This window comes from Drosophila kikkawai, chromosome 3R, assembly GCF_030179895.1.
Source record: "Drosophila kikkawai strain 14028-0561.14 chromosome 3R, DkikHiC1v2, whole genome shotgun sequence".
Classification (NCBI taxonomy): Eukaryota; Metazoa; Arthropoda; class Insecta; order Diptera; family Drosophilidae; genus Drosophila; species Drosophila kikkawai.
Window position 1 is genome coordinate 33,438,269 of NC_091731.1, and position 12,785 is coordinate 33,451,053.

At 38.8% G+C, this 12,785-nt stretch overlaps 2 protein-coding genes across 13 annotated transcripts in view; one reads left to right on the forward strand and one right to left on the reverse strand.

Annotated features, from left to right (window-relative positions):
* Positions 1–12,785, reverse strand: part of tmod (tropomodulin) — a 56,170-nt gene that overhangs the window by 19,411 nt on the left and 23,974 nt on the right. The window lies entirely within an intron of this gene.
* Positions 4,038–9,464, forward strand: LOC108073714 (uncharacterized). Its single transcript, XM_017165457.2, has 2 exons — positions 4,038–4,283; positions 8,319–9,464. The coding sequence occupies exon 2, from the start codon at positions 8,545–8,547 to the stop codon at positions 8,686–8,688; it is 144 nt and encodes a 47-aa protein (XP_017020946.1). The 5' UTR covers positions 4,038–4,283; positions 8,319–8,544; the 3' UTR covers positions 8,689–9,464.

The window sequence follows — 12,785 nt, forward strand, 5'->3', positions numbered from 1 at the left end:
GTTTTTTGAGTATTTTTATAAAAAATTTATCCTTTCTTTTGTCCTTTTTTGTTTAAATGGATCTCTCTTTTTTTGTGTTGGAGCACTGCCAACACTGACCGATAGGCTTTTTTGTGGCTATCGATATACATAACATTTAACTACTTTTAAGGTATGACCTTATTTTTGCTCAATTATTTTAAATTCTTGTATACTTAATCTTATTTAATTTATTTTTTTAATCGTTTAACCTGTTGTTGTGTTTTTTAAGCCAAGCTGTGCTATTTTTTAGTATTTTTTAAAGAAAGAAAAGTTTTGAAGCCGCTGATAATTAAAATATATTTCTAAAATCTTTCAACAATTTAGACTGGAGATCGCTATTTAAACTAAAATTAAGTAACAAATACTTTAAAATTAGCATATATTAAATTGGTAATCAAACCAAAGTACCAGAAAATATTAAAACTGGCTTAGAGAAAAAAACCAATTAACTAAATTAATAAACATAAATTTAAAGTAGGCAAAAGCCTTGACAAAATAAAACCAATTTAACCATAAACCTCAAACCTCTAAAATCTTCGAAATGACACATTTTCCATACGGGTAATTTTTATGGGCAAAACATAAAATGAAAATTATCCAACATGCATACGTCCATAAATCAACCTGCAAAGGTCCCAGGAATCCAGATGCGCCCATTTTCCGCGATGTCCTTCTGCCCTTTCCTGCCCCTTGTCCTGCATATCATTTTCATTTCGTTTTTATCAACTTTTCTTGTGTAATTTTTGAGCGAATTGCGTTAAATTAATTAGGGTAGTGGTAAGCGAGGGGCGAAAAGGGAAGACAACGAGGTGCAGACGAGGGAAAAACTTGTGCGGAATTTCCATAAACAACAATAACAGGAGACACTGCTGCATACTTTCAGAGAACAAAAAGACCGGTTGACTGCACAGAGAACAAATTAGAGTAATACGGAGACTTTAAAAGAAAAATAGTTTCAAAAATTGGACTAAAACCAATTTAAAATATTATTTGTTTTAATAAATAAAAGAACTTAAAAATTGAGTATTTAATTTATAAAGCATTATTTCTGTTGCATAAATTGTAGTTTAGAAATTTTCCTTTAGGAAAAACCCAAAAATAAATATTTACGAACAATTTTGAAAAAAAGAAATGATAATAACTAGTTGAGCTATTTTATATACATAAATATTTTACAATAATTAACAAGCCAATATTTCATTTAATCCAAAGCAAAGCTTACTCCATTTTAACAGAATAATGAAATTTACTCACATTAAACAATCTTAAATTTTATTCTAATTTTATTTCAGTGCCCTAAGAGGGGTCAGGGGGCTAGGTCGGGGTGCAAACGTGATTCGCAGACAAATAGAAGACGTCATAAAAATGCCATTGTAAGTAGTTGAGTTTTCCTTTTTTTTTTTTTTTTTGGCTTTTGCTGGCAGTTGTGACAGGCGGCACTGGCAGCTTCTGCTTTTGTAGTATTTGTTGCTGTTATCCTTGTAGCTATCCTTAATGCTGTTGGTGTTGTTGTTGCTGCTGGCAAATCGACAAAAGGCACGCAAAGGAGGCAGAAACTCATTTCACTTGTGTCGAAAAGATAAATGCGAAGCGCTTAAAAAAGCAATTACCGCATAAATTGCGCTACAACCCGGTATGCCCATTCCCATTCCCCCCAACCTGATACCCTCCCTCCCTCACCCCACTCCCTGTCATTTTCCGCCCCGAAACTACGCCCCTGGCCTTTATGCCTTTATGTGCACAGGATGCGGCGCATAAAACTTGCTACAAAAGACAAGTCCTTCCTCCTTTCGCGACTCAACAAACCGAACAAACAAACGAACAACAAATGTTGGCAACACGCGAAAAACATGCAAAATGCATTGAGATGGCAGAGGGTTTTGGGGTTTGGGGGAAATGGGAGTCCGGCTTAATTGAAAAATCAATAGTGGGCCTTCTCCCCACGCCACTCCATTCAGTCAGACGCCCACTAAACTCGCGTAAATCAAGTTAAAAATCGCAGCAATCAAAGCACCTGAAGCGCAATAAAAACTCATTAAAACGGGCCCTTACCAATAGGGGACAGCACGGGGTGGCTGCACTGGGGGAAAATGTTTACTAAATAAATATTTAGTAGCTTTATTTTATGGTTTATTTGAAGAGAAATCAATTTCTAAGATTTATTTAAAGACTTTGAGAGAAGGGACAACGTTTTCCCCTTCATTTGTAATAATTTTATTTATAAGTGTCAGGAAATCCTAAGGCATCCTATATTATTGTTATTTATTGCTAAATTATTGATAATTATTACTTATTCTCCGTGTATCAAAACAGCATCCCGTGACGATTGGGGGCCAGGTGTGGTGTCCGGACTCCGGACTCCCGGTTGGAGACACGGCCGTGCTCCGAAATTGGATTTGAACAAATTACAACACATCGATTTCTCATTAGGAGACGCGGATGGAGCCTTTGCCGGGGCAGAGGAAATCGGGCGGCAAATAAAAGGAAAGGAAAAGCAGCGAGAAAAGGGGGGCTGTTCCCACTGGATGCTGCGACATTTGATGGCGACAGAAATCACTTAAAGGGAAAATTTAATTGACTCGACGGCGGAAGTCAGCTGCCAATTTGTTGGCCATGCCAACACTGGCACCGGAAATTTCGTCGACTTCCTGATTTAAATAATAACAAACTGTGCCAATGTCTGCTCAGCCTGCTCAGCTTGCTCAGCCTTCGTTTTCCACCTCCTTTCAGACCTACTCCTCCAGTTTTCCGCCCTTGGCTTCCTGTAAGTCGAAAGTCTTGCTTGTCACGCCAACTGACGGCAACTCAGGGCCACCCCAGTCCCTCTGCTCCTGATGTATCTTTTTTGATGGTGGGGCCAAGAACATGATTGGCGTCATCAGCGATGGATCTGCAAAAGCGGCGGGGCAGTGGGAACTTGGGTGTCAACGTTGATTTTGGTCAGCGTTTGCCTGCCGGCTTAGTTGAGTGTCAATATTTGGGCGCCTCCTGTGCGTGGGGGCGGCGCTATATATCCTTGTAGGATGGATGGAGGGGGCGTGGCAATGGCAAATTAAAATGTTTGCCTTATGATGCGGCTGGAAATATAAACATGACAGGGCGGGCAGGAGGCGTAGACAAGAAAAATTGCGAATATGTGTGTACTTTGGGGTGGCGCACACAACCTGGCAGATCGATGGGAAATTCTGTAAAGGATTAGATGGCAAATCCCTCAGGGAGGTTTACTGGCTTATGGCAAGAGATTATCGAGAGTTATCAAAAATAATGGATATTTCCGGCAATTAGGTAATTAACTTATAAGCTGGGAATTACATTTAGGCTGTGAATTATAATTATTTATGAACTGTAGAGTGAAAGTAACTAAATATGGATATAAGTTAACAATATAATAATATTTAATGCACTTTTTATTTATTCTTTGTATATTTCTAGAACAAAATTTGCTGCTAAGATTTCAAAAAGAAAGTTAAAATAGTATAAAAAATATATTGCACTTTAATGTTTAATTTAATAAAAACAAAATATGTTATCCGGAATGGCAAAAATATTCTTTTTACATAAAAGACCAGTCTTTGTTCCCTTTATTTTAATACAAACAAAAGCAGTTCATGTTTCCTCTATAATTTTCTGTGAACTTCCTTTATTATAACCCATGAAAATCATCCACGTGAAACCCGTAATTTCGAACTGCAATTCCGATAAGAGATCATTCCGTTCCAAGCTAACTGCGATGCCTTCACCAACGATGTGCCAGGACGTGCAGTCCCCCCGTCCGTGCTTCCTCCTTGTTTCTGCCTGTTGACTGAGAACTCTTTGCATTTGTTGAACAACAATTTCCGGCACGAAAAGGACGAAAGCCGAACGAATCGTGGAAACGAAGCGCCAAAGCCGAAGCCAAGGCTCAACTGGTGAGATTCGCCCGAATCAGGACGAAGGACGAGCCACGAACGGCAGCAGCAGTAGCGGCGGCTATAAGAAGCGGCTTCCTATTAAAGCCAACCGGAGTCGCGCCAGCAACGTCGAACGGCAAACAACGCGACTTTCGCCAAAAATAAAAACCAGAATCGAAATTCAAACGACGAAATATCACGCATACGCCACGTAGAACCGAAAATATACAAGTGAAGTGAAGCTACCAAAAAAAAGAAAAAGAGAAACAAAAACAAAAGCCAAAAGAGGGGAAAAAGAGTTTACCGCCTGGGCTCGTTAGTGGAATTTTTTGCAGCCTTTTGGCCAGTTTACGAGCGGCTCAGCATAAATTGGTAACGTGTATATCCTCTTTTTTTTTTTTTGGGGGGCAATTGGGGATTTTTAGGGGGAGAAATGGCTCATAAAAGTGCGTGAGAGCGGAGTATTTGGCCATGAATGGAATCCAAGCGAAAAACCCATGAATGAAGCTGACAAAGTGACGGGAAAATGCGGGCAAAGGGAAAACTCTTCCCTGCTCCGCCAAGGTGATTTATGCCGCGAGTTTGTCTGGCATTGTTGCTTTAATTATATGACTTCTCGGAAGACAGGAGAGTATGAGTTGAAATCCAGAAAAGGATGCGAAACTTGCCGCTTTGATGTTATGGTAGCCAAGCACGCAGAAATGCAAATGGAAAGCCGCAGACAATTTTTGGACATGTGTGTGAATGTGTGTGTGTGCTAAGGACAACACAGCACCTTTTCGGGGGGACAACCGAAACACCGCAGGACATTTAACACTTCATTGACTTTTGTGGCCCCTTTGACTCGCTGACTGACTGACTGTCAACATTCCGGCGAAAGTTTCATTTGCATTTCGTGTGCGCCGTCACTGAAAATTAATGGCCGCAATGCCTTGGCAAGTTTTCTTCCCCTTCCCCCCGCCTGCCACTTTCCTGGGCCATTTTGTCCCCCCCATAATTTCATCCTCCTGCCGCCTGCCTGCCAATTTGTTTGGCTTCGAACTCTTTAATAAGTTTGCCAGGCGCCGCAAACTTTTGCCAGCAACAGCGAATTCTTGGCCCAACTCCTTTGACAGCCTTTTGACCCTTTTTGCACACTCACACACACCCGCACACACCCGCACACACGCACAGTGCGGCAGCACGTGTGTGGCCTAGAGTCCTGTGTGGGTGTTGCCATGGCCGTCTGATCCTGGGCTTTGACATCTAATTTATGAAGCGCTCTTAAATCCAAACGCACCAAGTTTTCGTTTCCGCTCCAACAGCAACAGGCTGCAAGCTCCTCTCCCTGGCGACCCATTTATTTAGAGGGTATCACGTAGTCGTTCGTTTTTATTTACAGCCGCTTTATACAGCTGGGGTCAGGATAATAGAAGTCACTTGTAGAAGTTTCACAAGAGGTATGCCGAGCAATAAAAAAGTTTCTTTTGCAAGTGTGTGAGAGTTTCCGTAGTAAAAAATAACAGAGTTCAAAGTTGGCAAATGAATAAAGAATTTTTTTTAAACAAATGTTTGACTCAACCTTGATTCTTTTGAATTTTAAGAAGGGGAATAGATGAAGATTTGAAATTAATTTAATTAGGAATGGAATTCTAAAAAAAAACAAGGATTTATAAAAATGTGTTCTAAATAGTTTGAAAAATATTTAGTAAAAGTTGAGATTATATATTTTAAAAATAAAAAAATATATTTTTATTTGTTTTTACGTGAATTTTGTTGTAAAAAGACTACAATAAACTTTAAAAGTAAAAAAAAAATTAAAATTAAATTATTATTATAACACTTTTTTGCTTTGAAACTTTGTTTTACTTAATAATCCTGTCATCCTGTCATGTGCAAATATAATTTTATTCACAATATTAATTTCCCTTTTTTTACTTTACGAAAAAAAAACTCTATTAAATTGCAGCTTGTTTTTATATAAATAGTTTAGTTGCCTCTAATAATTTGTCTCTAACTATGTGTAAGCTCTTTATTTTATTACTATTTCCTTTTATTTTTTTGCACACTGAGAGCTAAAAATAAACAGCTTAAGTGAAGAAAAAACCAAATCCCAGTTGGGGCTTTTGGCCATTTGCTAGCAACTCGCCTACTTATTTTCAGCATCCTCCCAAAAGCCCAACCCCCTTTTATTAGGCTTCTTTTTTGTTATTGTTGTATTGACCGTAAGTTATGTTGAAAAAGAGGCGTTAGTGCGGGGGCGTGGCAGCTGCGTCACATTCCTCAGATTGTTAGATTTGTTGCCCCGCCAAAAGAAACTTTTTTAATGAGTTTCATAATCTTTGATGCGCTTCGCTTTGTTTCTAGCCCGGCTTTCCCGCCTCCCCGCTTTCCAACAATTTTCCCTGCCTTTTTCCAAAAACTCGGCCTAATGATGTGCGAGCCGTGGAATGTGGCCTTTGAAAATTGTTTTTCCCCTGCTGAGAAGGAACCTAGCTAGGGGCTCGAGGGCCAAAAACTTATTCAGCGAGTGCTAGGGTCGCGATAAGCGTTTAATTGAATGCGAGGCGACCCCTGGCTTTTTACCGTGAGGAGTTCAGGGTTCAGGAGGGCGTGAAAAAAAAGCAGAAATTAATCCAAATCTAAATAGGATTCCTCTGCCTGATGTCCGTTTCAGGTCGTCGGATACCGGATGCCTGCTGATTGCAGTTGGCAGCTCGCTTTTTAATCCGTTGCAGCGTCGAGATGCAGCTAGCTGACCTCATCGCCCTCTTTTTTGTTAGTTGGAAACGCTTAACGGGGCTTACACTGGGAGAATAATATATGTAAATCACATACAATTTATTATAAACTGTAATAAGTAGAAATTCCTCCAGTTTCCAAATTAAAACATAATTGTAAACTCTTTTTAGATTCCTTTTTGAAATTAACAAAGAGTCTCCTTGGCTTAATCTGCATTGAAGGGATTTAGCTTTTCAGAGCTTGCTTAATTTTTTCCCCAACTGGCTTTCGTTTAAATTATTTACCCACTAATTGAGAGCCTTTCGAGTGGATTGAGCTGGAAGGAAGGCGGCCTCGGAGTGGAGTATGGAAATTCGAGGGGTCAGGTCGAGTGGCATGCATTTCGGTGCACTTGTAGCCCCGTGTGTGCCACGCCTCCTGCACCGTTAAATCCGGGAATCTAATTCCCTTTGTGGGTTGCTCAATCGTCACTCAGCTTAAATTTCATTTGTTTAATTTCCTTTTCCCCAAAACTGAGCGCTGGGCTTCACTCTTCTTGGCCAGCGTATAACATATTGGGCAACATGCAGAGCAAATGTGCAACAATGCACACAGAGGGGAACTGGAGAAAAGGGGCAAAAGAACATCTGCAGCATCTGGCAACATGGAATGCAATTGTGCAACATATCCGTGCTACTGTGGGCGTGCTCTGAATGGGCCCTTGGATCCCTTCGTCTTCGGCTGACGCGGCGTATGCGTAATTTGTGTTCTGTTCCCTGTGTCGCGAGACTTTCCTTTCCCCTTTTTCATCTTTTCTTTTTATGCTGGTGATAAAAAATCGTGGCGAGAAGTTTTTCATGTAGCCACAAGGCTTCTAGGGGGGGATAAATGGAAGATTCAGATTCGCTGGGGAGAAGGACACACAAGGCAGAAACCAGGCAACCGGGATTCCTCGCCGGCCAGAGATAATCCTTTGTCCAGGCTGCGTCTTTATCTCCTTCTCGGTCTGCTTGTGCTTGTGCTTCTGGCTCTGGTTTTCTTCATTTTTTTTCTTCTTTTTTTTGTAACCTTGTTGGCATAATTTTGATAAATCACTGCAGTGAATACGCCACATTAAATACATATTTCTTATTTTGATTCGTATTCCGTTGGGTTGGGGAGTCCATGAGTCTTTTATGGCTGTGTTGCCAGGGAAACTAGCTATTCAGTGGTGGAAATAAGCACTTGGGATAATAATTAACTTTATCTTGGGAATGTATCTAGTCTACAGGCAACTACTAGGTATTTTTAAGAACATTGTTTTTATGATACAAAGTCTTTAATAAGATTTTAATTCCTTATAAAATACCTTTTTCGTTATGGGGCTATCTTCAGAGCTGTCTTTCAACTTATTCAATTTATGTAAAGAAAAAATTTATAAAAAATATATAGACGATATTAAGATATTTTATCCTAGTTTCAAATGGGAATAAATACAATGAAAAGACCATACAATGTAACTGCTAAATAAATAATATTTAGGGTATTAGCAGTCTTCTTAACTTTCCTGATGTGTTTTCCTCTTGTTTGGAATTTTCTACATTTGCTGTTCGTTTTTTGCTGCCCTCGTGTGCGTGTTGGGGGGATATGAATAATCTGCACGTTATTTCCATCTGCTTTTCACTCACGTTTCCCCATCTCTTTGCGCTTTTCCGCCTTTCATTGCAGCTGGTCTCCGCGTATAATACCCCCAACTCCGTTTCCCCATTTCCCATTTGCACGGCCGTAATGAGGCAATGAGACGGGTAGCCGGAAAAGCCACGTCGGGAGAAGCGGCAACAGCGGCGCAGCCATGACATCTGGATCTGAATCGGGATCTGGAGTTTTCCGGAGTCTGGAGCTTTGGCCCCTGAACGAGTAAAGGAAACAGAGCGAGTGACAGAGAGAGAGAGCAATGCTGCGCGATATCTTTCTGTATTTAGTTCTAATCGTTTTATTTTGCTTCATTTTCATGGCGCAGTTAATCGTCAACGTTTACGCCTTCCAGCGCCAGCCGTCGCCCCAAAAAGCGGAGCGCAATGAAATTATATTTGTATAGAAAAGAGACAGCCGCTGGTATATATATACACTGAAAACAATTCACACACACATCATAAATGAATACAAGGAGAAAAAGTTTCAAAATAACAGCTAAATATACCGAGAATAATCAGACATAAATGCAAAGGCATTTATTTATTAATTAACCTTTGAAAAGAAAATACACCTTACATTTCATGAAAAAATAGGCAACAAATAACAAAACTATTTACCAAATATTAATTATTTTAAACTACAAAAATGAACAACAGTCAAAAGTTGCTAAGTAAACAAGAACTTGTATTTAAAAATCAAGTTTTTGTTCTCAACAGAAAATCAATACACAAATCAAAATAAACCATAAACAAAATAACTATCATATAAAAGTCATATTAAATGAGGTCTAGAGTCTTATGATTTTCGTTCAGTGTAACCAACTTAAGGACAGAAAAAAGTAGATATGAGTTGGTGGCCCAAATGAAGATGCTACAAAGGCAACGGCGGCTAGAAGTCAAGCCGCGGAGGTTTCTATTTAATAAGAAGAGGAACTCAACTGGGTTCAACTTTCAGTTGAGCGGGAAAAGTGGGAAAAGGCGTGGAAAATGACGGCGTGGAAAATGCGGGGGGAAAATGGGGCAGAAGCGGATATCAAAAAGAGGGGGTAGATCACTGCTGAAGGAAGATAAACCCTCGAAGAACTGTTAAACTAGGTTGCGCGCTAATTAGTAACGGTAGTCTTGGGAGTGCACAACATACACACATCACTACACACCTAGAACACACACAAAACACTGAGAGAAATTAACATCAAGAAATTCATAAATTCATGAAGTAATCTTTCATATCAAAGTGGCTTCCATGTTTATTAACTAGATTTTCCACCTTTTGAAAATTTAATTTTGTAGAATAATTAATTCTTAATAAATTAATTAAATTCTTAAATTCTCGTTATAACCATAACTCTTCCAAAAAAATATTTTAAAACATAGTTAGGTATGCTTTCACCCTTATAACCGTTTAAGCCACAAAATAATGTGATAAGCCTTTAATCATTTAAGCATTTATTAAGGCTAGTTAAACCTTTAAATTAATTATTTTTTCTTTTAAATTAAAATTTATAACATCTTTTAATATAATTTTCTTTAACTGCAAACACTTTGGCTGAGGCACCCGCAAAAGAAAGTTTTTCCAGCAACAATAAACCACCGGCGACACGTCGCCAAGGGAAAGACAAAGGAAAACCACTGAAAAATCCCCTGAAACAGCAGGGAGCTAAGGAATTCAGCGGAGTTGTCAGCGCCAAAGGATGCTCCGGAAAATGAGCGAATTAATTTCATAATTTTTTGCATTGGCAGTCGCTGCCACAGCCACAGCTCTTTGTTTGCCTTTCATTAATTTTTGTCTGAATTTTTCTACTGGATGAAAAAGTGTTGTTTTTGTTTTTCTCACATTATTTAAAATGAAATCTCTTACTCAGATTGCCAGAATATTGGACACATTGTTACAGTAATTGATTGAATGTGACACCGAGCAATTTTCATTAAGCTTCTAGCAATTTTCATTGCCTACTTTATGGCGCTGGCGGCAATCAAGGCTTTAATTCGGAAAAATTGAAAAAGTACTAAGGGCGTGGCAGCTGGCTATAGTTGCAGACACTTTGTTGTGTTGCTTTTTTTGTCTTTCAATTTTTGTTTTATTTTGTATTCTTGTATTTTTTTTGTATTGATTTCTAGCCGCACTCGAGGCCTTTTTGGGTTGCGTTTTGTTCACGGGTGTTTTTCTTTCTACTTGTACTTTGTTTTTTGGGTTTTTTCTTTTTGTTTTTGTGTTGTTTTGTCAGCTTTCATATTTTTCGGTTGTTTTTCATTTTGGCACGCCGCAGCGTTTTATTGTTTTCTTTTGAGCTGTTACTGCCGCTGTTGCAGGACTTCAGGACTCGAGTCCTCGAGTGGCAAACACACTTGAACACTTGACCCCGTTCGACGGCGAGCATTGAAACTTTACAATGGGCCGGGAAAATGCGAAAATGTTTATGGGAGGGGGGAGAAGGGCCGGAAAAGCGGGCGGAAAAACCCGGCGTATTTAACTCTTGCCGGGGCGGTTTAACTTGATTGCTGTCAGTGTGTCCAAATGGAAATTAAAGTTTCATCAAAACGCTCAAAGCTCTAAGCGGATGTGGGCCAAGTTTGCCTGAGAGTCTTTCGAGGGGCTTCGCTTAAATTTAAATTGAAGTTTAAACTGGAAACCATTACACCAACACCAACACCCACACAAAAGAACACATACACCGAAACACTGAAGAAGAATCAAAATGTATTAATCGAAAATTATAAAAGTTTTACATATAAAGAATCTACAATAGAGGAACATTTTACGAGTACGGTTATATACTCTACTATACATACTTAGATATATGATATATACATTCGAACAATAATAGAGTTAGTTAACGATTGATAAGTGCTAAGCAGCCCCCAAAATTGTATCGAACTTGTAGTTAGATCTGAACAATGAAATCGAAAGAAAATCGAAGGAAATTAAATAAACCAAATAAATGTTCTTTGGCAAAAAAAGAGAAGACTTGAATGAGTTTTATTTGGGAGGAGATGCAAGTTTTTACATCAGTTACCAAGATAACTAAGAGTATTTTCATTCAAATCCTCCAATTGTACAACTCGGATATTTTCACTTCAAATTTAGCAATAGTTTTATTTAATGTAAGAAGCTTTAATTCAATTTTGCCTTTGTTGTGAATTCAAATCACAGAAATACCTTGTCTAGTTCTCATAAATAACTCATTTAAATATTTAGAAAAATTGTATTAAACTAAGACAAATTACACCGAGTTAAAGTTGGCATAAAATTAAATCTTGAATAATTAACAAGAAGGTTTTGTGGAATGCTGCAACTCATTTGAAATGCAACCGAACCGCAGGATCATCTCGGATTCCCTCTCAGAATTTTATGCATTCACTTTCTGGCATTCATAATTGGGGTTGCTTGTCCCAGCCTCTTGTTTCGGTGTCTTTTAACCCCTTGGGCTATGCCATTTGGACGCATTGAGTGACCAGTCCATTAACGTTCCCATTTCGTATTTTTCTGTCCCCTTGAGGAAGTGTTAAATGGCATTTTGGGCAATTGGCATGAGAAGAAATGAATACATTATTTCAGCCATTTAGTTGAACGGAGGATGGGGTTGCAAAGGGGCAGCTAGCAAAAAGGGTGGAAATCGCCTGTCATGTCACTGGGTCCTCTGACAAAACTTTTGGCTCTCGGCCAGAATGCAAAAAAGAAAAGCTGCCTGGGGGAGCAGCCACCTCCCTCAATTTCTTCATTTTTCGCCAGCATGCAACAAGCTTGAGAAACCCCCCTGACATTTTCTTTGGGACTGCTGCTGCATTTTCTCTGTGCCACTGGGGCTTGTTTTTATTGCATGCCAAGATGTCTGAGCTTTCAGAAGAACAACGGACATGATGAGCAACAAAAACAGAAGCTGCGGGGAATGGAAAATGGATTTTTGTTATTGTTATTGCTGCTACTGTAGCTGGTCGGTCTCGTTTGCTGAATTTTATTGCATTACAATGAACAGCGCCTTGACCAAATTTGGTCAACAAATGAAACGAAATAAATGCGAAATTGTAGAGAGAAAATGTGCAGAGAAGAAAATGAATAGTATTTTAATATTTAACATTTAAAATCCATATAATAATTTAGTGAGAAAACATCTAATTTAAATTTTAATATAATTTTTGGAGCAACCAAGAAGTTACAATATTATTTTCAGATAAGTCCCTTAAAATAACCCTTAATTTATTCACTGTGCACATAAATAAGAAATTTATTTTAAAGCTTTAAATCTTGAATAAAATTGGATTGAAAACATATAGAGCTATCTGGCATCGGAAATCGCTTAAAACAGACCCGCCGACAGTCGATTTTTCACTTGGCATTGGCCGACAGCTGTCGAAGGTTCTGTGGAACCATTCATAAGTGACGTTATGGGTGAAAAAAAGTGGACAACAACTTTTGGTATTTATTTAATATTTATTTTATATTTATTTTGTGTTATTTGCCCACTTTGATCTGTGCTGTTGCGACAAGTTCTTTGCCAAAGTC